The following is a 25,591-nucleotide window of genomic DNA, read 5'->3' as shown; positions in this document are numbered from 1 at the left end:
TGAACTTTATGAGTTCCTCTTCATTGGTTTTATGCATTATTTAAATAACGTATTATAATTTGGACCTCATATTGCGCAAAAGCTTCGGTGGAATAGGAGAGGATATTTTGCCTTATTGGACACTTAACGGCTGCGCTACCTTTGGAACTAACTCTGAGGTAAAAGAGAGGGAATCGTTGAGTGAGGGTCCCTCATAATTTGTTTTGTCAAACTGTTATGCTCAATGTAAGTAATTATTACAAGACTTTTTGCTTCTATGATAAGAGTTCTGTGTTATTTAAAAGAAGTTGCCTTCAGTACTGCTATTAGACATTTCATCTTAAAGTCAATCTTTCAAGAAGTCACATTGTTGCAGTGTTGTTTAATTTTCGATGCTGGTGATATTCTTAAATGTAGAATTAAAAGAGTAAATTGAAAGGAACCTTTTCTATAAGATGATATTGAATTCATCAAGTATCATCTAGTGTGTGAATAAATCCTATGTAAGATCAATTTCTAAAATAAGTAACAATTACGATGGCATTCTATTGTAAAGCTACCAATAACGGCACCAGACGTTGACATTATCGTAGTCATATCAGGTGCTAGATTTGCAGTGAATCTGAACTATGACGCAGAGAGAGATGTCTTTAGGCGTCAGATAACATTTTAACACACACTTGCATTTGCTTAGTTTCTTTAAGTTTACCTAATTATGCATTGGTTTACACCACCAATGAGACATTGCGTTAAATGTGAATGATGTGATATTAAAAATAATAAACAGAATAAGAGATTTTTATACAATAGCCATTCGTTTTAATATTTGGTACCGTTGATCATTGTCTGACAAAAAGGTGCATACGCATTATGCTTTTAATATACAGTTATGCAAACATCAATCTTTCATCCGCTTTTGGGATTTCTTATAGTATTTTCACGAAATTTGCAAGTAATTGTGAACGTACGTGGTTATTCATGCACATCAATATGACTTTCTAAGTATCGCTCAACATTTTCGATACAAGGAAGTTTGTCGTAATCGGATTCTTCATGTTCGTTTCTGTTGAGTGGGTGCATTTCGTTTATATGACGTTTACACAACATGCCTGAGCAAATGTGGTCCCTATAATGCTTTTGATATGGGAATAACTAGGCTGGACCCTACAACACACGTACTTACAGGATAAGCAGACCAAGTAAATTCTACAATATATCGATATTGTAACGCCCCTGTACCCCGGCCGAGCGGTAGCGTGGGTAATCAGGCAGCTGGAGGCCACCTGATATCAGGGCAGGGGAAAGGGGGGGGGGACGAAGACTAATGCTAGCATTAGTCTTCGGGCATTACTCAGGGGCGTTACAGAAATTGGTGTCAGAAGTGGGATCATTTTGCCACCCCACCCCCTTTTTCATGTTTGCTGGCAGGGCTTTGGAGCTTCATGGTAATTGTGAGTTATTTTTGTGACAATTTAATATCATATCAAGTTTCTTTACCTTTAAGTAAGCCTGGATTCTGGAAGGAGGCGAGATGGTGCTCTTCAATCCGTCGAGAAGTGATAGAGGCTTATCCCGGCCTTGATATGCGAGTACATGACGAGTTTTGTAGGGTGCTTTACGTGACAGGGATGCTAGGATTGTTGTTCGAAGGGGTAGACTCAAGACAATAGAAGATGCTCTACATCTTGCCCTTGAGGTGGAGGCTATTGACCAGGCAGAGGAGGTGATGAAACCCCAGCGTTCTGCCTATACTGTTTCGGCATCGTCGGATACGGTTGGCGGAATTACTGAAAGATTGGATAGGCTGGAAGTACAATTGGCAAAAATTTTGGAGGACAATGCTAGGTTAAATCAATTTGTTCAGCAAGGTCCACCAGCGCCACCCTCTTTGACTGGGTCTGGTCCTGGTCCCATGCAGTGTTGGGCAGTCAGGTCACATTAGCCGGTACTGCCCCTCTATGCCAAGTAGACAGGGATCGGGAAACTAGAGTCAGTCGGGGATGAGGGGTGCCCCTCGACTAAGCGAATTGAAGCCCTGCAACGTTATGGAAATGGGGATAAGGGCAAGTCAGGGGAAGCTCTGTGTGCAAACATATGTGTCTCTAATACCGAGATTCCTTTTTTAGTAGATACTGGCGCTGGTACTACCATTATCAGCGTTCAGACATGGGAGCGTATATGCTCTGCAGGTAATTTGGCTCCACTTTCTTAGACGGGAGCCAGTTTTGCCGGTGTTGATGGTAGGCCACTCCAAGTAAAAGGTAAATGTAACTTAACCTTCAAATTTCACACCCTGAAGATTCCAGTGCAATCCTAGTTGCCAGTATCACTGCCCCTGGTTTACTTGGAATTGACTTTATAAAAGAAACATGAATGTTTGATACAATTGGAAGGTGAACCCCTATTGTTTGTTGGTAGGATCCGCTTAGCTGTTCCCCTTTGTGAGACTCCTCTGGATCAGCCAATTAGGGTACAACTGGTTGACACAGTCTTTATCCCTTTAGAGAGCAAGATTATGGTATCAGGGGTGCTAGAATTGAAATATGGAGTGCCCCTGGGGAAGCTGAAAGGGCCTCTTCTACTGGAAACTAGACCCGGAGTGCCTGAAAGCCGACATGTTATGGTTGGACGTGCTTTAGTTGATACTTCTAGAAGGACTGTCCCTATTAGACTATTTAATGGTACTTCGAATCCTGTAACATTGTACAAAGGTACCCATGTAGGCATAGTTTCCCCCATTGCCAACGTCGTGGAGGTAGAGGAGGTAGAAAACCATCATACCAGTGGGTTACCGGCCGAGATGGAAGATTTGCTCCATCGAAGTGGGGAGGGTTTACCCGATTGTAAGCGTGTTCTTTTGAGGCAGTTTTTGCAGGATAACCGTAGTGTGTTCTCTTGCGAAGGTGACCCCTTGGGAAGGACTGGGTTGGTTAAGCATTGCATTGATACGGGTGATGCAACCCCAATCCGACAGCTCCCTCGGAGACTGCCCTTTCATAAACGGGTAGAAGCACAGGCCGAAGTGAATGAGATGTTGACGCCAGGCGTCATTTCTCCTTCTAAGAGTGCGTGGTCCTCCCAAGTACTAGTGAAAAAGAAAGATGGCTGTTTGTGGTTTTGTATAGACTATCGTAGGTTAAATGACGTTACTCATAAAGACACCTTTCCATTGCCTAGGATAGATGATAGCTTAGATGCAATGTCAGGGGCTAAGTGGTTTTCTACCCTTGATCTTAAAAGTGGGTACTGGCAAGTCGAAATGGACCGTAGAGACAGGGAGAAGACCGCCTTCTCCATGGGTAGTGGTCTTTATTAGTTTAATGTTTTACCTTTTGAATTGTGCAACGCTCCCGCTACTTTTCAGAGGTTAATGGAGCAGGTACTACGTGGGTTGCATTGGCAAATATGTCTAATATATATATAGACGATATCATAATATATGCCCCCACCATAGAGGAGCATTTAGTACGCCTAGGAGAAGTTTTCGACCGATTAAGGGAGGCAAGTTTGAAGCTTAAGCCTTCCAAGTGTGAGTTGCTCAAAAAGAAAGTCAAGTATTAGGTCACATTGTCTCTGATCACGGGGTGGGAACCGATCCCAGTAAGATTGAAGCAATCACGGATTGGCCCCCTCCCACAACCCTGAAGCAGCTTAGAGGATTTCTGGGACTGTGTTCCTATTACAGGATATTTATTAGGAACTTGCCAGTCCCCTACATGCGTTAACAAAGAAAGGCCTAAGGTTTCTGTGGTCTGAGGAGTGTGAAGAACGATTTCAGACTCTGAAATCTAAACTGACGACAGCTCCTGCATTAGCCTATCCAAATTTTAGTCAGATGTTTATTCTTGATACCGATGCTAGCAATACGGCAATAGGAGCTGTGTTGTCTCAGACCATTAGGGGTGAAGAACATCCTAAGGCCTATGCCAGTCGTACGCTTGGCAGTAGTGAAAAGAAGTATTCCGTAACACGTAGAGAGCTTCCTGCTGTTTTAACGTTTATTAAGAATTTCCGCCCCTACCTTTATGGCAGGAATTTTTTGTTATGCACGGATCATGGCTTCCTCCGTTGGTTGTATAACTTTAATTCCCCCGAGGGTCAGGTAGCTAGGTGGCTGGAAGTGCTGGGCACCTACAATTTTCAGATAGAAACTAGGCCTGCTTTGTCGAGAAGTGATCCCCCCATGGTGCATTCGGGAGCATTGCCCGCCGATCCTCCGATAGAGCCCCCAGGATTATGTAACATAGTTACGGCGGACTCTAATTGGGGTGAGAGCTGTACGTTGGGTGTCTAATACCGGTGCCCATGATAGGGATGTAATTGTGATGCCTCTGGTCCTGAGAGAAGATGTATTGTATTGAGTTACATAATTCTCCCACCGGGGTCACGACAAAGACGGTATTATGATGCACGCATCGCCAAGGTGTCATCTTCGTATTCGGTCCAAGACAAAGTACGGGTAGCAGTACATGCAAAAAAGAAATGCCGATCTCCCAAACTACAGTTGAGATGGAATGGACCGTTTGTCATCACACATAAACTCTCAGACTGTTTGTATCGTATAAGACACATCGATTCAAAAAAAATGAAAGTAGTTCATGTGGACCGGTTAAAGAAATATGTGACTCCCAATGAACTTATTCAAATGACGTTTTCACCGGAGCGCACTATATTAGCTTGACTGATCACCTCGCTTCTATTGGAATAATCTGTAGGAAGGTACTGTTTTTGTAACTGAAACGTTAATTTTGAGAAAGCAGTACCTCTGTGGAGGTCGGAAAGTGATTCAGTGATCGTTATGGAAAGGAAAACTTTTTTTTTGAGATGAACGGAAATGATCTCTTGGAGAATACCAATTGTGGTTGTGATAGATTGTAGATATAACGAACTCTAGAACTGTAAGTTCGGGGTCTCAAGTCGCCTAGGAGGCCGGGGGTCCCCTGCACATGTATACATAGAGAAGGGGCGAATATGTGTGGTGAAGTATAGAATTTGTGTAAGTTGGTCTACCGCGTCATTTGTTTTATATTACTGGGTAGTGTGTTTGGACATCGAGGGCGAGTCCTTTCGAGAGAGATAGGAGTGGTGTTACGCCCTGCAGGGTTGTTCGGGATGCGTGTACCCCGTATTTTGAACACGCCCAGGGCTGCTAAGAACATGTTTCCCCGAAATTTGTTTGAATAATTTACCATGCGATATGTTGTCCATTCACTCACCATTCCATTTACTTTTGTATTATTATGCAGGTCTCTTTCGCTCTCCCCGTCGACTGCCATCACCAGCATTCCAGGCATTCGCTCTTTTATTACACGAGTTGTTCTGTTTAGCGTTTATCTATTTTACTATCACTCGCTCTCTATACCTTGTTTAATTAAGACGGTGTTGCTTTTCTTATGTATTTTGTGTTGTGGAAACTTAATTTATTTCGTTGAGGTTCGGGCAGAGAACTGGAGACTAGCGGTGAGCAGCACGGCTCTTACAGTATAGTATTATTTTAAAGGCAAGGTTGACTTATTTTAGAGAGCGGGTCCGGGGGTGAGGGCTGACTACGGGGCGCCATTTCTATATTGTAATTTGTAACTAATAACTTCCCGTCCTGGTTGGGTTCGTTGCATTTTTAGACACCGGAGGTAGGGTCAAATTAGGGCTCTCCCCGGAGGTATTGCAGAAGTTAATCGGAGCGGGACCACATTAGGCAGTATTAGCTCAGTCTGCCGATGGCGCCCCGTGTCGGGTATGCACTCTCGTGATTCTTAAGAGCCGTGCTGCACATGCCCTGGTACGTAGTTTATTTGTTATTTTGTTAACTTGAATCTCTGCCCGTATTTTGCTTTTATATGTGTACGGCAGAAAGACACTGCCTCATTTTTGTTAAGTGTATGTTTAAAGTTAAGTAATTAAATTGGGGAATGAGACCCAGTTCTCTTAAACCATATTCTTCTCTTCTTTTTGTGTATTGGTTCAAGCCCTGCTAGCATTAGTCTTCGCCTCCCCCTTTCCCCTGCCCTGACATCAGGTGGCCTCCAGCTGCCTGATTACCCAAGCTACCGCTCGGCCGGGGTACAGGGCTTTACAATATTATGCAACATGATCACATCCTGTAACAATCTGATATCTAAGAACAATGGTTAACAACTTATAATACAGCTTGTAAACACAACTTGTAAACAAAGCTCAAAGGGATCATTATCCATTTAAGATGCACGAATAACAGTTAACTTAAAAGAAGTTAAAGGTAGGAACAAAATTATGCTTGGACTCTTGTATGGGTAACACAAGTTCACTTTTACTGCCAATTAAAAGTATTGGTTAGTTTAACCAAACGCTGAGGAGTATCGATGCAAGACTCAAATTTGCTAGTCCGGGAAGATTTTCATTAATGCAGCAATATATGCTTCTTTCTTTAATGAAAGAACGATACTTTTTTCTGAGTTCCTTTTGCAGATTTTTGTCATCATTATCAAACCAAGGACTCTAAGCAACATTCCTCAATCTTTTTGTTATTAAGGTGTATATAAATCTAAATGAGTTTCAATTATGTATCATAAAACATAACAGATGCTTCGAAGTCAGCAGTGGGCATATTACCGTGAGAATTTGAATGTCACACTTAATTACTAATTGGTCGATATCTCAATCATTCTAAACGAGAACGTGGTGAACTTAATCCGTGGGATTTACTGCAGCAATATCACTAGTGGATAATACTAACAATTAATCGGTTTGACACGTGGATAATACACAGAAATAAAGTTGTTCACACCGTTGACGCTATAAACGCCAATCCCTCAAGTCGTCTCAATCACATCCCTCAAGACGCCTCAATAGAAATGAACAATCAAACGCCAAATGACCTTTGGTGTTTTACGTTAACTGTTAAGATGAACATATTAAAAGGGTGATACCCTACATAACATCAACCAGCTTAATCCGGCTCGCAAAATGAAAAAGGCCCACGAACTTGCACTAATTGGGAACGCTACAGCTCTTGCAATTTTACGGGCTTATGTGAATGCATTAAAATGTTTTCTTTATACTATTTCTTTCTGTTTTCTTGCTGCAGAGGTCATGAAGATCTTATTGTGTATCGCATTGCTGCAGGCTTTTTTTGCCAGTTCCAGCACAAATGCACAAGGAATATCCCTAGATGTTGATGGTGGTCATGTCTGCACAAGAACAGACAGGTATTGTACATAGCTTTACGGTAACTGTTGTATTTTGCATTAAATGTTTAGTATATGACAACATGTTTACAATCTACTAGAAGTCGCCTAAAGCCATCCTTCAATATTGAACTTTGATATCTATAACAACTCCTTAGACACTATTAACGAGAATAGTCTATAAAGTGAAACAAATAGAAAACTCAATTGGTGCCACTGTTATAAGGTTTGTAACCCAATGTTTCCTGAAAGACATGAATCTGATACATGTCAAACCTTTAATATGCAACGAAGTTTCATTCTACTGAAAAACTGTGCTCAACTATATGTCTGCCGTTGTTTCAAGAGTACCGTGTTCTATGTATTGTTAAATGAATTAAATTTCCTAGCATAAACAATAGTTAGTTTACGGATGTTAATGTAACACGAATATTCTTCTTCTTTTCCTTCGATACACTCGATAGCACAGAATCAATTATTTGATTGTAATTTATAATGCAGTTAATAAGAGAGCTTATTTGAAACAAACTTTCATTGCCTATAATTTTCTTTCCCTTGTTTTCAACATTTGGACTTTGCACAGCTACTACACTACATTCGCCACGACATACTCGGAATCTTATGAAATAACGAAAAAAAACGGTGTTGGCTCTTTTGGCGGTGCACAAAGAAATAGTATGTAACATTAAGAAATAAATTAGCTCTGCTAAGTGTTACTAGAAGGGAAACGCATCTACCCCTTATGTGCTTTCTACGTCACAGACATTGGTGTCAGTTAACTGAGTTAACCTGAAGAAGAGTTCTTGAATTTATTGATTGGGGTGGGGTGGTACAGGCCTTCGTGCATTGTTTAAAGAGTGAAATCTGAAGTGCCTTTTCCCATGAATTTACAAGTATGTGTTTGTGAGGCGTGTCTGTATATGGTGCGGGGAGGGGAGGGGGGGGGGGGGGGTCAGTAAGGACGTTGACAACTTCAGATAAGTAGGATGGTATTTCTGATCAAGATAGGCGAACTATTATCATTAATTACAAATGGGATAAATGTAGATTCCATTACCAATATGAAGAGTGAAAGAATGATAATTTGTGACCTAGTTTTCTAACTTGCTAATGGCTTTTTAAGAAGGTGGCCCATTCTAGCGTTCAAATTGCTTCACTGCAGGCCACATGCTTGGCATGTTCCCAGTTAAGAAAGTAAACAACACTCCCCGGAAGATTCTACCTTGTAATCGAAACCAGTTGAATACCAGAAGCTCTTACATTGTGTTTGCTTGCAAGTATTTCAATGTTGTCAGGCTACCTGAATGCTATTCAAAATAACTTTTCTTGCTATTTGATCAATAAATGTCATGGAAAAAACTTTGATCTTTTCTCCTATTAATGTTTATGATTAGTTGCAAGTAGCAAATAAAATAAATAACACATATTCACGCTATTTGTCATTGTCTAAATTACCATTTTGTCGTTACCAGTACAAAGTATAGAACAAAATACAGACAACAATCGAAAGCCGTATATAGATCTGTACGGGAGTGCTGCGATGGTTATCTGTATGTAGAGTCAGAAAATAATTGTTATCGTAAGTATTCAACTTTTATGTAGCGTTTATAATTGTAACACAATATAAGTGCTTATATAAAAGCAAAATTTTAAATGAGATCTTTGCATCCAACCCATCCCATTCTCCTTTCCTGTGTCATGAACTTTAGTTTTCCTTTCTTCTCTCTTTGGTGGAAGACTGGCATGTCTATTATAGATGTTGTATCTAAACGTTTGATCTTTAAAAGTGTCTACTTCAGACCATCTTTCGGTATAAGAAAACACTAATTAGTGTAAAAGTGGTAAATTGAAATTATGCACTTGTAACAGTAATTTGAACCTGTAAACAACTTTCAATTTCCTATAATAACTTCACCATATACACGAAGCAGACAATACATGTTCATCTATCGTCCGAGTGAGTCACGCTACACAATAATAATTTCCCTGATGGAGATATGATACAAACTAAACTACACTGTCATAACTTTTAATGCAAACATAACAAGTAACTATTAAAAGTGACATAAAAGCCGACATAGGTAATGCATTACATATTCATTAAGCAATCCACTGCACAGTAATGCGCTCGTATCCGTATTGGAAATCATAGCGTCCAAGTAAGTTTTGAATACGTAGGCAATAAAACTCTATAGTGTTATATTGTTCTGTTAAAGATATTTGATATGTAATATCATTTAGTTTTGTGTACCTTTCAAGAAACATTTCTCTGAACCATCGCGCTTTCCTTCTTAAACATTCTTGCCAATCATTTTTACAAACGCTTCAGACAGACCCTGTGGACCTATCCAGTCAGCTGTACAACTTGTCGATACTGTTACCATTTAGATTTGCTTTACCGCGCGTCAAAAAGAGTCAGCAACATCTCTTACACCATCCTATATACATGAAGTACTTTAACAGTGCCTTAACGGGATGTAAAGTTAGTAGCAGTAAATGTCTTTACAACAGCATGCGGGAAAATCTTCATAGTTATATTGACGGTGTCTTCATGAACCATTGGAGAGAAAGATATATGAATCCGCATATTAAATGGATGGATTCATACGAAATATTTGAATTATATTTTGGGATGATTACTTTTGATATGCAGAAAATGATGGAAGAAGCGAGAACCAAACTTTAAAGTGACATTAACATATCTGGAATAAGTGATACTGGCATCTAAATGTTGATATTGACATCTGTTTGCGTTTTGTTTAACCCTTTCTAGCGTGTTCCATGAACAAATGGGGTCATAATTGTAACAACGACTGCTTTTGCTTGAACGGGACTACGTGTGATCCTTTCGATGGTAATTGTACTTGTTCAGCGGGATACACAGGTGAGAAAAACCAAAGACGTAATAAAAACTTTTGTCTGAGTAAATGAAGTCAGCCGATGGGTACAGTACTTTCTTTGCTAAGGATATAACAAAAATTATTGTTATTACGAACCTTTTCGTCAGCATTCTTACTTGTCTTGTGTCTATATTTAACAAAAAATAGTCACCAATATTATACTTTCCACTAGATGTACATCATTAAAGTACCCTCAACTGAATTCAACGTACAGCGTTTCAATTTCTAGTGTGAATAAACAATGTCGGTAAACACAGAATAATTAATAATGATTTTTTCATCTCCCTTAACGAAACCCAGCCTTGAGTGCAATATCACGTCTTTCAACTATTGAAGTGTTGAGAAGAACAGTGGGTCCATAATAAACCTATTTTAAAGTGGCCTATCAGATTATATTGTTTCTATCAATTTAAAAAGTTTTGCTCTGTTTATGTCAGTATCAAAGACATTTGAGAAATCCCCATTAATCTTCTCGATGTAATCAATTATTTATTTTGATCAGTGATGTTGATATATAATTTACAACCACAGCAGGATTGGTTTCCACTGAAAATGGAAGAAAACTATTGTTACGGATATATAATTATTCACTATATTACAATCTAGACAAGTTCATTTTGACTGATTAAGTTCCAATTGATTCGACCCTCTACAGCCTCTGAATGAATACTGATCCACCATTGTGCTCTATACCACAAAATACTTTTGATAAGATGGCACTCAAGAATCTTCATTTTTAGTGAGTTTCTTTCTTTGCACTCGACTCAGGGTCGGACTGTGGGGATACCTGTACGTGGAACAAATATGGGCCTGGCTGCCTGTTTGATTGTCAGTGTGAGAATGGAGCTGCCTGCGATCCAGTTACCGGTGCCTGTAATTGCACTACTGGATTCAGAGATCCCCTGTAAGTAAATATTCTAAAACTCTTCTCTTAGTACCCCTATGTTTGAAGGATAAAAAATATACCCGACAATCCATTATTATTATTATATAATAGATGGAATCGTCATTAGTATGCCATTATCCCTAACATAGCATGGTCAGAGAATTATACTCCCTTCCAAATTCTTGTTTAGAACCTGCTTGGAAAATTAATCAAAACTGGAAATTCGTAATAACGTTGAAATGACTGAATTTGTTGTTTTGCAGTTGTGTTGAACGTTGTCCAGAAGGGACGTATGGATATGGTTGTAACCAGACTTGTCAGTGTCAACATAATGCAACTTGTAACCACATCGATGGCAGATGTTTCTGCTCGACTGGTTAGTTTGCCTTTATGTCATTGTGTCTTCAAGATAATCAACGTATTATACATATTCATGTTTGAAGGTTTCATTAGCCTTTTTTATACGTACAGTTTGAGGACAGAAATAATTAATCCTATGTTTCTCGTAACACTGACGTAGCTGATATATTTCGAGGGAAACATTCTTTGTTAACTGTTCTTACTGTTCATGTTTATATACATTACCACCAAAAAACTTGTTTATACATCAGAGTTGAAACCACGTTAAGCTCTTCAAACTGTCCCTCCGTCGAACTGCATTTCATTTACAATGGTCACGTGATTATTGTCCATCACATATATATAATTGAGAAGAAAATATTAAAATTTACCTGTTTGCGTAGTTGTATTTGTTGGTTTCCACGTCAGAATATGAAGTGAAAATACCATATAATCAATGTAAATCTGTTCAAGTTCCTGGTTCTGTTAAGTGTGTTGATAACAAACTGTCCTGCATATTCTTCTGGTTTCAGGATGGCAGGGAGTGAACTGTGCAGAACCTTGTCCAGCCTACCATTTCGGTCCCGGATGTAATGAGACGTGCTCATGCGTAAATGCCCAGTCATGTGACCGATTCACCGGAAGCTGCAAATGTGATATTGGATATATTGGACAGACCTGCTCAGAACGCTGTGTGGTAAGGATTGTAATCTTTGTTGAGGGATTGCAAGGCAAAGTGGAGGGAGAGCGGTTAGGTTAATAACCAGCATGTTTTTGTACAGTTGTACACGGAATAGATGTTTGGTATAAAGGTGTGTTCGTATCTTGGTTCCTTCACTGAAATATTTAAATTTCAACAATACATAAACATCAAGTTTTCCTTACGAGTACGATTAAATATTTCTGTTGATATTAAATACATAGTTTGACAATCGTGTAATGAGCAATGTTTATTTATGTCCTATGTTTTGTTTATATTTATTAAGGCCTAATTGAAAAGTCATAAAGTTCTAATTTACAAACAATCTGATGTTACTCGGGTTTTACTCTGTTTACTTCAAGTTGCTTAAGGAGGAATAAAACTATAGATTTGTCTCTTTTCTTTCTGTTCAATACTAAAATCACATCACAATATATCTCGAGTTTGAATAGGCATCTTCCCTTTCAATAGAATATCAAAAAAGTAAAACTTGTGAAGTATCCTAATTTTCCCTTTGCATATGACAATGAACTAGTAATGTTTAGGAGACGAATCACTTTCATTAAAGAAATATTGGAGATTGTCTCTGTTTGATCAAATGCCATCTTAAAACTCGGCGGATTGTTTGGAGGGATGGATAATCAAACTCGAAATGACATTGTGAGTAGCACTACTTTTCGAATCCAATAAATCTTTATAATGATGAAGAATATACGTCCATAAATTTTTCAGAACGGTACGTTTGGAAGAAACTGTAGTCTAACTTGTGATTACTGTGTAGAGGCAACTGGGTGCACTATCGTGGAGGGCAAATGTCAGTGTAAACCTAATTTCTATGGCGTGCTTTGTAACAGTCCTTGTGAGAATGGATTTTGGGGAGACACCTGCAAGGAGCGATGTTCGTGTGAGAATGAGGGATCTTGTCATCCTACAACAGGAGAGTGTATTTGTCCTCCTGGTTTTACTGGCGCACATTGTGAAAACTGTAAGTATAAAAGACTTAAATCATCATGTTTTTTGGATGACAGCAAAGAACGTCTGTAGTATTAGTAACACAGAATTGTTAGATTTACCAAAAAGAAACTTGAAGCAAGCAGGTGTGTTGTCCTAGATGCACATCGAAAAAGTTGTTTTATGTTTTTGTACATCAAATATCTTCTTGAAAATCGGGATTGCATTTACATCTGAATACACTACAATCATTGCGTTATTGATAACTCCACTTCCCCTAAAGCAAAGTTGGAACCCTTTTAAATTTGAATATTTCAATGTGCTGTTTTGTTATAGCAACTATTTTTATCCAGCTGTCTACATTATATTAAAAATGTAACCTGAATTTATTCTGAAATGTAAGTCCATGTGAATAACTTTGGCAATCACTTTAATGCTCTCTGTGTTTAATTATGTGACCTGGGCCCCGTTCCACATAGCGTTACGCTCAATCTTAAGTTTGATTAATCGTGCGTAAGTGACCTTATCGTGCGTAAGTTTGATATCAAACTTATCTCCGTTCCACAAAGAAACTTACGCTTGATATCAAGCTTAAGTTCAATCCGATCATGCGTAACTTTAAGTAGTGATCCAGATCAATCGTACGTATGATACTTTGATATGGTAAGCAATTGATTTAAATTTGTTTAGGTTTTAACTGTAAATGTAGAAATAATAAAATGTGAGTTTTATGTACTTGTGCACAAATGGCGTTATATTTGTATCAACAAGCTGATCAACAACGTAATTATCGTCGGATTCTACAAAGAGAGAGATTTTTTAGAGACAGAAGGCAGCCTTTAGAACTTTACAATGATGTTGACATGTACCAAAGATAAAGGTTTACTAGGCTAGGCTGTATGACTATAATCAATAGATTACAGGCCCAGTTAGAACATCCCACCAACAGAAGTAGGGCTCTGTCAGCCAGGTTGAAGGTTTTCATTGCTCTAAGATTTTATGCATCAGGATCGAAAAGTGCCTTAGCAGAGTGTGCCTCTTTACACGGATGCAGCAAGTCATCTGCCTCACGGGCATTGAGGTGGGTTACAAGAGCATTCGTTCAAATCCGGAATGATGAAAAAAAAAGTTCCCAATCACTCCAGCCTCTGTGACCAATGCTCAGAGGGATATTTTGTTTGGTAGCAGGATTTCCGCAGGTTGTGGGTGCAGTAGATGGGACATTGATTGGAATCCACGGTTGTAACTATGGTCCGGATGAGTATGTATTTGTTAGCCGTAAAGGTAGACATGCAATCAATGTACAGCTAATTTGTAGTGCAAAATACAAAATCATCAATGTTGTAGCACGATGGCCAGGCAGTACCCATGACAGTAGGATATTGAGTGAAAGCCTTGTTGGGAGACAGTTTGAGAACCACCAACTTTCAAGGGATACTTCTCGGGGACTCTGGTTATCCTCTACAGCCATGGTTGATGACGCCTATTCAGAACCCAACCACACTCGAAGAGACCTCATTCAATAAGTAAGTAAGCTTGTACAAACCAACACATATCGAGGTATGGTATGGTATCATTTCAGCTCATTGGACTATCTAAATTTATACATCGCTTTAGATTTGTACAAAAAGCACACACAAAAAATCACAAACTCAATAAAGTATCAGTTATGACTGTATATTGTAGTTCACCATACGGACAAAACTAGACATAAATTACTTAATAGTGAACAATGATATAAACATTTGTCTTCAAGTTTATAATTATTCTTTAATTCCAGTGCTCAGACAAAGACACGAGCCAAGATTGAGCAAGTCAACGGCCAGCCGAACAAATTTCGATGTCTGCTTGGCGATGGCATGCAAATAGACCCACAAAGAGCTTGTGATATTATCTTTGCCTGCTGTATCCTCTTTAACACCAGTTAGGACTTGAAGGAGCCACACTTAGACCCCAGCGTGACCAACAGGTTCAACCAGACCCAGATGAAGCTGGTGCAGCACCTGATAATGTCCATGGGGCAGCTGTCCGGGCAGATATAATTACTAATTTTTTTCACCTAATTGATGGTCTCATACCTTCTTCTAACCCTTCCCCTTTCCTTGTTTACCCTTGAAAGAGGCAAATTAGGTTTGGCTGTACATAGTGTCAGCAAAGAATATGAATGTCATGTCAAACAAACATTTTGCATTTTTCAAATACCACATGCATTCTACAAAACAAAAGCAGTTTTGACATTCTAACATAACAGCTTAAAATCGCATTTTGAATTTAATTTAAGTTATGTTGACCATCAATTTAGTCTCAGTAGTACACCCAATAGAAATTTAATATCTAAGGCAGATAGTATATAAGCTAAAAATTAGTATCTAAAGTTGACCTACCGTGCTGTTACATAATGGATGGTTCAGAAATGACATTCAACTCAAAGATGGTTGGAAAGGCATTATACAATTCTTGATCATTAATATTATCTACAACTCCCTCTCAGATGGTTTGCCAATTAAAATAGTAATTCCTTAGCTTCCTTCACTTGTATATGAAATAAAGCTACTTAGTAAAGAACCAATATAGTCCACGTAGAAGAGTACACTATAGTGTAGGCTGTGAAATTATAACAGTGAGACAGTATAACTGGCTTCTTTGGCCTGGAATGAACCTCTTCAGAAATCTTCTCCAGTTTAGTTTACTTGATGACATTGTTTATGACAGGAGGATCACTAATTAATGTGACCCAATTTTCTAAAGCCATAGGCAGCTGGCATGAATGAAAGGTCTTGACAAACAGGAGTTTACTAAAGATTTCGACACACTTTTTTAACAGTAATACATAGCACAATTATACTATTAGTTATACCTTATCAGACAACAGTGAGGAAGGGGCGGGCGAGGGGGAGGGGGATGGGGGGGTCAAGTTTGTATTTGAAGTTACTTTTCAGGACCAAGGGCTGCTGAGATGATTTGAAGTGCCGAAAGAGTGCCTTTTTGCACGTTCAAATTCTCTCTGGCTAGCTCAAGCTTTTCCCTCTCAATTTTGATTATTTCCTCTTGTCATGAGGTCTGTATCACTTGGTTATGATATTTTGGGGACAACTCGGGAAGAGGGACATCTGTTGGGCAAAGGGTTGACTGCCTGATTGGTGATGGTGCAGGTGAATCCTGTGAATAGAGCAAATGAAAACGATTAATCAATTACAAGATGCTCCTATAACCCTTCCATTATGAATGCTGTCCTCTCAATAAGAAGTTACAATTGAATAATTGATAAATAGTTTAAAATTCTGTGACAGGATTTTTTCACTTTGGAAAAAGGTAAATATTCTCCTTTTTATTCCCTTTATCTTTATCAAAATCATTCACCAAGGGTACCAAAAACATATTATGTTTAATATTAAGTTTGAGTGCTGTAAGTTTTCTAGGCTTTCACAATTAGCCTTCTGGTGATCACAAATGACCTTTAATCTCCACCAAAAACCATAGGCTTCTTGTACTCAAATTCAAATTGGGTCTTTTAACATGAATATCACATAAATTGTACCTGTGATGACTCGCTCATAGCAGTCAAAGGGTCTGTCTCTGATGTCCCTAGAGTACTGACACCATCTCTGGCCTGGGGGCCATTGCCTCTAAAGCGGCCTCATAAACAGGGCTGTAATCAACTGCTGGCCCTCCACCTAAAATAAAATGATATGAACAATGTTTATCAATTTGCATTTTATTATATGTCAAGAAAACTGTGATTGGATGTGAGGTGCCAATTATTGCTATTTACCTGTTGCATGTTTTGCTTTTTGATATTTGTTGGCCAGAATCTTCAGATCTGACCACTTTTTCTTAAGCTCAGAGGCACTTCTCTCTGAGGCTCCTCCTGCAACCCTGGTGGAATGTGCAGCTTTCTCTCAGTAGCTTTTTTTCCTGTCTTCTACCTGTTGGATATGCATGGAGGTTAAAACACAATTCAGAAAGCCCAACAATACCTCCTTCAGCTATAAAAAAGAACTTATAAATCTAAATTTTTATATTGCTTCTGGCATTCATTACAAAATTAGTTACTATGTTAGTTACAATATCACCTAAATTATATATTGCTTTATTTTCCTAACAGATTTAACTTAAACACATGAATTAATGTTTAATACTTATATTTTCTTAATAAATTTCCACATCTTATATCCATTTTGTGCTATGTCAAGATTCCACTTCTCTTTATCCGTTTACATTATGACAGAGCATTAGGTGATATAACTGGCTATGTTTTCAACTTCAAATAGTGTCATTACGCCCACACACACACACACACACACACACGCACACGCACACACGCGCGCACGGTACAATTTATATTCCAAACAGATACGCAGTATAGAACATATTCTCAAGTCCCACAATTTTGCTGAGAACATATTTTTGCTGCATAATGAAAGCATGCATGTGTCTTAAAAGGAAAATCATTCTATGTCATTTTCTCAGACAACATCACACCTTTGATTCATACTCTGTCAATACTAAATGCAAAATTTACTGATTGTATTCAATTTGAAAAAAAAACAAAGCTTCCAATTGCAAAGTGTAATGTGCTTAGGCTTTTAAAAGTCTTACCTTCTGTGAGCAATGTCCAGCTCGACCAAACAATTTGTCCCGATATTCTTTGACAAACTGGCAAAGAATGATTATCTCTTGCTGAGAAAAATTCTTCTTCCTGCATTTTTTTCTTCTTTTGGGTTAGACTAGGAAAAAAATGAAAAACATGGTTACTGTGAAAATTGTCAAGTTATCATTAACGACTCAAGAACACTGTGCTCTAATTTTAATGAGCCAGCCTTGCCAATACCAGGCTAAACCCCATGACCTCTATTTTGAGTTCCAACAGTCAATGGCTATAGGCAAGCAGCACACACAGCTGCTCATCCCATTAAACAGCTTTAATTGTAATAACTTCTCAAACCATGTCCCTTGAAATATGATCACTTTAAACGTGTTTGTATTTTGTAGTAGAGTCCCAGCCTGACTTAGATACTCTGGCCTTGGCTAAGTGGGCAGATAAAGTTGTTTGCCTTGTGTGTACCTAGCAAGGAAGGTATATAATAACAAAAACCCTGTTTACCTGCAGTGTTGCCTTTCAAAATGACGACTTCCGACTTAACAATGCTTTAGGCCTAGACTGAAACAATCCAAAATAAATCATTTACATCACTATAGATGAAGAAGCTCAAGTTCAGCCAAAAGAAACATAGGGTATACAAATCAGACGTTAGTGTGCACTTGGTAGGTTAGGCCATGTAGACCTATGCTATTACTGCTTTTATTTTTGTTTGGTGGACATTAAAAACAAATTAGGCTAGCTAGGCCTTAGTCGGAAGCAAGGTGACTTTCACTTTTGTTCAGAATTAAGCCTATAAGGGGTGCAAGTGCAATAACTATACCTCTCTCTTTAGTCTGGACTTCATACAGAGTTCCTTTGTACGAAATTGTGACAATTTATCAATATCAGTCAATGATCACACTGGTAATCATTAGCCGGGTACCGTTATAGGCCTAAGTATACTGTATAGTCTTGTAGTACTAAGCCTAAGTCGTCCGTGTAATAATACAGGCGTATACTTATGTAGTTTATCCTTTATACAGTAGCCATTTGCTAATATAAATTTGTGCTACTGCTAGGCCTAAACTTTAGTAAAGACGTAGGCAGGCCTAACGTTGTCCCGGGTATTCCTCTAGGCTCTAGTACATACTAGCCTACATATAACACTGACTGCCTGTATTAAACTAATTTAACGTAAAGAGTACCAAGTTGGCAGATAAAATGCGGTAAACGGACGATCTTTCAATGTTTTTGAGTCGTAACACACAACGAACCAATGCAATAAAACATGGCAAAGTTCATTCTTGTAAAGATTGTGGTTAAATGTTTATTCTGACACATTTATCTGATATTTACTCACCATTTTGATGACATATAATGCGCCGACAGGTTGTTCGCCGTGTCAAAACTTCGGAGACAAAAGTGATTTGAGGTCACGAAAGGTCAAAGTAGCTTCGTCCACTAACCATATGTTAATTAAATCATGCGTAGCGTAAGTTTGATTTTGTGGAACGCTACTTAACGATCGAACTTACGCTACGATCAATCGGATGAGAATCGAACTTAAGTTTGAACTTAAGATCAAGCGTAAGTTAGTCTTTGTGGAACGGGGCCCAGTTCTTTGGTCTCGTCTGTTCTGAAAACTGTCTTTGCCAGAAAAGTAGTTTATGCGACTCTGCGAAGAGAAATTTGCTTCCATATTAATTACAGTCTTTCGTGTTTTTATAAAGTTGTCTCTCAAAGTTATGAAACAGTCAAGAAGCAGGAGCAAAGTACACACACAAAACAAAAACAATAGTATAGTTGATACATCAGTAAGTTTAGTTTTCTTATCCTTAAAATGTTGGTATGGTTGCTAAGGTAAATAAACAAAATGTTAACATTTCCAAATTGAGCTTGATCTGTATACATCAATATATTGCACTAGTTGCTGATTTTATCAATAGCTAAGAAACTGGTTGCACTGCTGCATTAATGTGAAAACTGTGAGTAGTCTCAAAACTTGTATGCTAACCAGTTTATTGTCATGACAGGACTCTTACCTTAACAAGTCTAATTGTACAAAATTGTTAGAATTACATTTATAATAAATTGGTTGACAGCAAATATTGTCTATGGTTTTATTGAACAAATCTGTCACATTTAAAGCTATTAAATATATGATAAGACACTAACAATATGATTAGAAATTGTTCGTACCCAACCATTCCCTTGTTCTGGTTGGGATATTTGATATTTGATATTTGGAAGCACAATAAAATGTATGTCTTTCTTGATTGCAATGTTCAATATTAGTAACTCCATCTTAAAGAAGTAATGGTTAAAGTGGTTTAATATTTTATCAAAATAAAGCCAAATTTGATGGGAATATAGGAACTATTGATGTTTGCTGTCTCGTTATGACTGCCTTAATGCTTTAATTAAGTAAGATGCTTCAGTGTGTTGTTAGATTGTATTTATTTAAGTAGTGAGGCATATGATAAATCTATGTAGCTAGTTTGAGATTCGCTAATGAAAACTGAAGTAAAACTCCCGATGATTTTAATAATTAGTAATCTGTAATGACTACATCAGGTTCAAGAGGTTTTCTCGTCTTGTTTGTTTTTAAGATTGTCTCAACAACACATATGGATACAAATGTCAGTACCAGTGTCCCAGCGATTGCATCTCAAATAACCGAACTTGTGATCCGGAAACAGGTGTTTGCCTTTGCCCGGCCGGCAGGACAGGAGTAAATTGTAATGAAGGTTAGTCATTTCTTGTGTTCTTCCAAAGTGAAGGTAATTGTAATTTGAAGTTCTTGGGAACCTCTTTGCTATGACCAATTCTGTATATGCACATTCCTGACCATGTAAATGATGCCCAGATCTCGGTATATGCCTCACATACACGTCGATTGTACATTTACATTAGTCACTGATAGGGAACACAACCACAAGTGAAAGTAATTATCTGACCAATTTACAAGAGTAATTTGCATTTCATGTGGACATCTTTGCTATGACCAATTCTGTATATGCACTTGTCTGAAAGATTTATTTTGACTGAACTTTCTAAACAGTCAATTCATGCAATAAAAGTGCCAAATACAATATACCTCTCCGGGTTTGTTTATGTAACTAGATTTTTAAACTATTTTAAAGACTGTCGCCATTGAAAAAACCTTTATAGTTCATACAAAAAGCATATGCAACGTTCTTTGCCAACCTGTCCTATAAACGCCGTTTATGCATTTGCATTAGTCACTGATAAGGAACACAACCACTCACTTGCAGTGTCACTGTTTAGGAAAACGAAAGTGGCTATGTATGATAGATATTAAGATAATGACCGTGGTAAAGCAACTCCTACATCAGAAGTTGCAGCCTGCGCACTCCAATAGAATAATGATAATTTTGACTCTGGGAACAGGATGTAGATCAGGATATTGTTGAGGATCAAAGTCCACGGGACGTCGAGAATAATCCATTACATTCACCGAGTTGATGTTCTTCGGGATGATGAGTCTGTTCTGAAGTTTGTCTTTGCCAATGTTAAGCAGAAGTAACGCTGAATTCCGTATGTTTGGTATGAACTCAGATTGTAAAGATACGTGTGAATGTACGTGATAGAAACTCGATGAATCTACCAACGCCCAAGCTTGTTCAGACATCTCGTCGCACCCAGTCAAGGTCTCTTTGTAGTATTGAGAAGTGGAACCCTTGGTAGGGCTACTTGCCTTGAAATATCTTACTTAATGAATTGGTCCACAAAATTGTATGTGTTAGTTTGTGATTGCTCCTGAATTTCTTCTTAGCTTTTAGAATTTGATATGTTAGTTCTCTTGTGTTAGTATACCTCATTTTTCTTAAAATTATGTAGACATGTACAAAAAGGGGTGCATTGCAGCGGCAGTATGCAAACTTCTGGCAGTTGCTAAACTGTGTTACAAGTTACCGTACTTCGTGTGTAAAAACTCATGAGGCTTTCCTTCGTGTCGCAAATTTTTTATTAGTAGGCCTACTCAATCCATTTAACAATGGTATTCCTAACTCCCAGAACATGAGAACTAGCATCCTTTAATTTCTCTAATACTGAAAATTTAGCAGCACCGAATTTTATAGCAGGGACAATATGCAACTGCCTTTAGAAAAGTGTTTATCTTTACTAAATCACTGCTTTACCAGTTGATTCATGAATCAAAGCCTGGCAGTATTGTGTTTGTTAATTTAACATTGCATTTGTGGTAGCACAATATCCATATATGCTTTTTGTACATTATGCAAACTGCAAAAACGTTTCCTTTTGTATATACTTTTGAGGATGTTCACTGATAATGTGTGACTTTCTGTGTAAAATCAAAGTTTTGTTTTACCATATGATTAGTGATGGTTGTAAAGTAAATATTGCTATTCACTAACTGTCAAAATTTTCTGTTTAATTCTGTTTTAATAAATACTTATGCTATGAAATATTTTCATTTCCTGTAAAATATACCCAACTGTTTATAGCGGTATAGTAATTTCTTCTGGATCTTTAGGAGTTGAGCTAAATTAAATTTTGTTTTCTGTTACAATATTTCATTCATATGCAATGATATTGCATTAAGATTCCCTAATTCATCTCGTAACATGTTATTTCAACTTTATTCCAAAACTGTTACCAACTTGGATACGTAGAGGAATATGGACTTCAAACTCAGTTCTCCTGGCTACCAGCCTTTAACGTATGGGTTTGTTAATGTAGTATATTGCGTTTCTTTTCAAGGGGACACGAAAGATAGTGGTGATTTTTCTTGGTTAATCTTGATAGCAGTTGGCATGATCTTCCTGGTACCATGTATTGTGATATACATTCACGTCAAAATGCAGAAGCAGTCCGGATATGATATTATTTAAATTAAGGTAAGTTCTCAGCTGTTGGACGTAATGTCCATACTGTATCGCTTATGTAAATGGTTGAGCCATGTTATAAGATTCACAATTGCAGCTCCCTGAGTATATAAGAACAATGAGCATGGACTAATCTTATTGTGTAGGGCTGCTCCATATTTTCCAGGACCAAGTGGCTTTAGCCACCATGAGCCCTACCCATCCTCTCGTCAGGCCTGAGTGAATTACGTGACATTGTTAATCATGATAATACTAGCACATGAGTCATCTTTATATCTTTGTATTATTGTGTTAGTCATATTTCGTGTGTAATGTATTCCACGGTTAAAGAAACGATAACGCGAGAAGAAGAAGAAAATGCCATCACAATGTAATCAGAACGTTAGTAAATAACACGACAAAAGCCATTTCCGCTGTAGAATATAAGCGTTTCTGCATTAGATGATTTTCTTATTCAAACTTGCCGTTAACCACATTTTTAAATTTTTACTTTGTTAGGTACATCAAACTTCAATAGCTTGCCTCATCTAGTCCTATCATAATGACCTCTGTAGATGTCTTTGCACTAATGATGAAGCCATCATCAGTCAATGCCTCCAGAGTGACTCGATATGCTACCGATGCTGTCTACATCCAAGGAAAAATTGTTTTTAACATTCCGCTGCTATTTTTTTTAAATGTATATATTTTAAAACTCATTGGTGTAAAGGTCATGCTTGAAATATGGTTGAATCCTCTTCTATGGACGATCTATGTTCTAAAATTTCTCTCAAGTGACGTGCATTCATGAAAAACATGTAATTGATAAATGACATATTGCATGGAAAAAGTTGGGTTATTCAGATTTGAAGTGTTTTTGCCTTTCATTTACTAGCAGATTGAAAGGTAAACAATATTAAGATATAAAATTCTTCATAAATGTTGGACACAACCATTTCACATGGGTTTATAACAGGGAATCGTTTTCCTATTAAATAAAAGTATGAATTGTTTTATTAAGATATTTCAATATTGTATAAAAGTAATTGATTAATTCATCAAAAATGCAGCTTAAATCTTACATGTTACTAAAGAATCATTAATAACTTCGTTCATGATTTTGCTTTTTACACAGTTATGATCAAGTAGCGGTAAGAGTAATTTAACCACTCCTTAACTAATTTATGCAACAGTTCATCTAATGAAAATGGATGACAATAATTTTCAAATGTGAAAACGTCACTACGTAAAAATGAGCGCTATTAACAAGCAACCCAGCCATCTCACAACCCATACCAAAATTGCTTCCGAACATGATAAGGCACCGCTACTTGGATAAGTAGCAGTTCGATCCATAGGTTAATGCAACAAACACCAGGTCTAAACTGGTGGGGTCAGACTAAACAAATTACAAGCGAATGAACCAGTGGCAGCACCAGAAATGATAAAATGGAAGGGTGGCGGTGGTGGTGGTGTGCAAATGCACCTGTTCAAAGTGCACATCACACGAAAATTTAGGCTGGTAAATATGTCCACCCCCACGCATAATCGGTGACCCAAATTTTATTTTATGAATATTTGAAGTTGTGCATGAAATTAAAAATTGTGAAAAAACTTTAATTTCATATGACCAGGGTTGCACATTGATAGTGTGGATTTGGGCGAGTGCAAATGAATGGCCATTTATTGTTTTTATTTTCCCTCTTTCATTTATCTGAAAATGATAGTGCCGTAGTACAGTGTGTATTTTTGACTCATGAAACACGCACACATTCTAAGCATCCTGTTGAATATTGCATCCAACTTTCGGATGTCGTTCCCGAGATACTAATGATAATTGAAATTGTCACAGATCGTACCTACAGTGAACTGAACTCAAACCTCTGTGCTGTTATAGTTGCACACTTGCAGCGAAAATGTTTTGGTTTACTTTATTGTTACAGAGGCTACTGCTATTATCCATAGCAACTCTTGCCATGCAATCAGTCCGCTTGCCTTTGTATGTTATGCATACTTTAAATTGTCTCTTCTCAATCGTTGGTATCTGCATTGTATGTGCCGTTCAAATGTTAAATAAGAGGGCAGAGCGGGAAAGGTGGCAGTTGAAAGGGGACTCAATACGGAATCAAATAAACGGAGAGTAACCCTCAATTCGACTTTAGTTATTTTTTCCGTGTATATCCCGTTACGCGTAACATTATATTCACGTTATTGTTTTGAACTTGGACTGGATAGGTTCCAACTTTAAATAAGGGGATGTGAAGGTAACACTAAAATAGTTTAATCAAACTTTAAGCACGAGAACAATGTTTTACTGTGCGCTTCTATGACCTAGAACCTCGTTGCTTCAAAACGTTTCAAATAGGAGTCGCATGCAAATTCCACCAGTCATCTGTCATACGTGAGTTTTCCTCTGGACTGTCCGTGTGTGTCTTGTGTAATATGTTTACAATACAATGCATCCGATGATATGTATAATACTGAATTCTTCCGTAGGGATTGCTTAATCCCGATCGATGCTGTTCATACCCTAACTTGTAGAACTTTTTAACATCCACGGAGGTTAATCCACACTTTAATTGACGAAAGCGACCAGAACCCCCAAAGTGACCAGACATTCGACGATGCATATCTATTTTCTAGACATTTTGTCTAGCAACATCAACTGTTGATCTTGAAGTATCCGAATTTCTCAATTTTTGAGTGTGTGTTTGTGTTCTTGTCAAAATGTTGAGTCTTGCTGTCAAGATATAGATGATTAAAATTGTTATGTTCATTGTAATTATGACATTTTGTTTTTTGAGGGGGGGGGGGGATTTTACTTAAACTGTAGAGATGCAGGTGTTTTTAATGACTTTTGTTGTCAAATTTCGAGACGGAATTAGAAAATTAGACTCATATTAATGCCACGCTACTCCTCCCATAACACACTGCGTCAGGTATACTTTATTTAAGTCCTGGTTGTATATGGAGACATGACTGTGCGATCAAATGTGTTCTCTAGTAGTTGTTTCATTGCAGGCACATTATAGGAACACTCGCAATGGGACAGGCGCGTAGCCAAGGGGGGGGGGCGAGGGGGCGACCACCCCCCCTTGAGCTTATTTTTGTATTTTGTTTATGATATCGCTAGTAATTTCAAATAGAAAGTGCTTAGATGCAACTTACAAGACCTGGGAGGCATTTCGGCCAATAAAAAATGTTACGCTTCACGCCAACTCATGATGGCGCAACGCTTAGA

At 37.9% G+C, this 25,591-nt stretch overlaps 3 protein-coding genes across 10 annotated transcripts in view; 2 read left to right on the top strand and 1 right to left on the bottom strand.

Annotated features, from left to right (window-relative positions):
- Positions 1-24,501, top strand: part of LOC139966193 (uncharacterized) — a 43,347-nt gene extending 18,846 nt beyond the window's left edge. For 3 of the 8 annotated variants that reach the window (XM_071968986.1, XM_071968982.1, XM_071968984.1), the window contains exons 2-11: positions 7,045-7,163; positions 8,615-8,721; positions 9,916-10,026; positions 10,811-10,946; positions 11,192-11,304; positions 11,801-11,964; positions 12,700-12,952; positions 20,110-20,247; positions 22,247-22,383; positions 22,870-24,501. In XM_071968986.1, the coding sequence (XP_071825087.1) occupies positions 7,048-7,163; positions 8,615-8,721; positions 9,916-10,026; positions 10,811-10,946; positions 11,192-11,304; positions 11,801-11,964; positions 12,700-12,952; positions 20,110-20,247; positions 22,247-22,377 (1,269 nt within the window). In that variant the 5' untranslated portion in view covers positions 7,045-7,047 and the 3' untranslated portion in view covers positions 22,378-22,383; positions 22,870-24,501. Of the gene's footprint in view, positions 1-7; positions 226-7,042; positions 7,164-8,614; positions 8,722-9,915; positions 10,027-10,810; positions 10,947-11,191; positions 11,305-11,800; positions 11,965-12,699; positions 12,953-20,109; positions 20,248-22,246; positions 22,384-22,869 lie in introns of those variants that run through there. The other 5 variants (XM_071968985.1, XM_071968983.1, XM_071968981.1 and 2 more) reach the window with 5 other exon arrangements.
- Positions 1-25,591, bottom strand: part of LOC139966191 (uncharacterized) — an 88,346-nt gene that overhangs the window by 22,555 nt on the left and 40,200 nt on the right. The window lies entirely within an intron of this gene.
- On the top strand, positions 12,963-15,726 carry LOC139967088 (putative nuclease HARBI1). Its single transcript, XM_071970807.1, is given in 3 exon segments — positions 12,963-14,046; positions 14,077-14,344; positions 14,346-15,726. Coding segments are annotated over 3 exon segments (600 nt in total). The 5' UTR covers positions 12,963-13,817; the 3' UTR covers positions 14,449-15,726.

The sequence above is a fragment of the Apostichopus japonicus genome, chromosome 4, assembly GCF_037975245.1.
Source record: "Apostichopus japonicus isolate 1M-3 chromosome 4, ASM3797524v1, whole genome shotgun sequence".
Taxonomy (NCBI): domain Eukaryota; kingdom Metazoa; phylum Echinodermata; class Holothuroidea; order Aspidochirotida; family Stichopodidae; genus Apostichopus; species Apostichopus japonicus.
The sequence above is the reverse complement of the archived record's forward strand: the minus strand, read 5'-3'. Positions and strand labels throughout refer to the sequence as shown.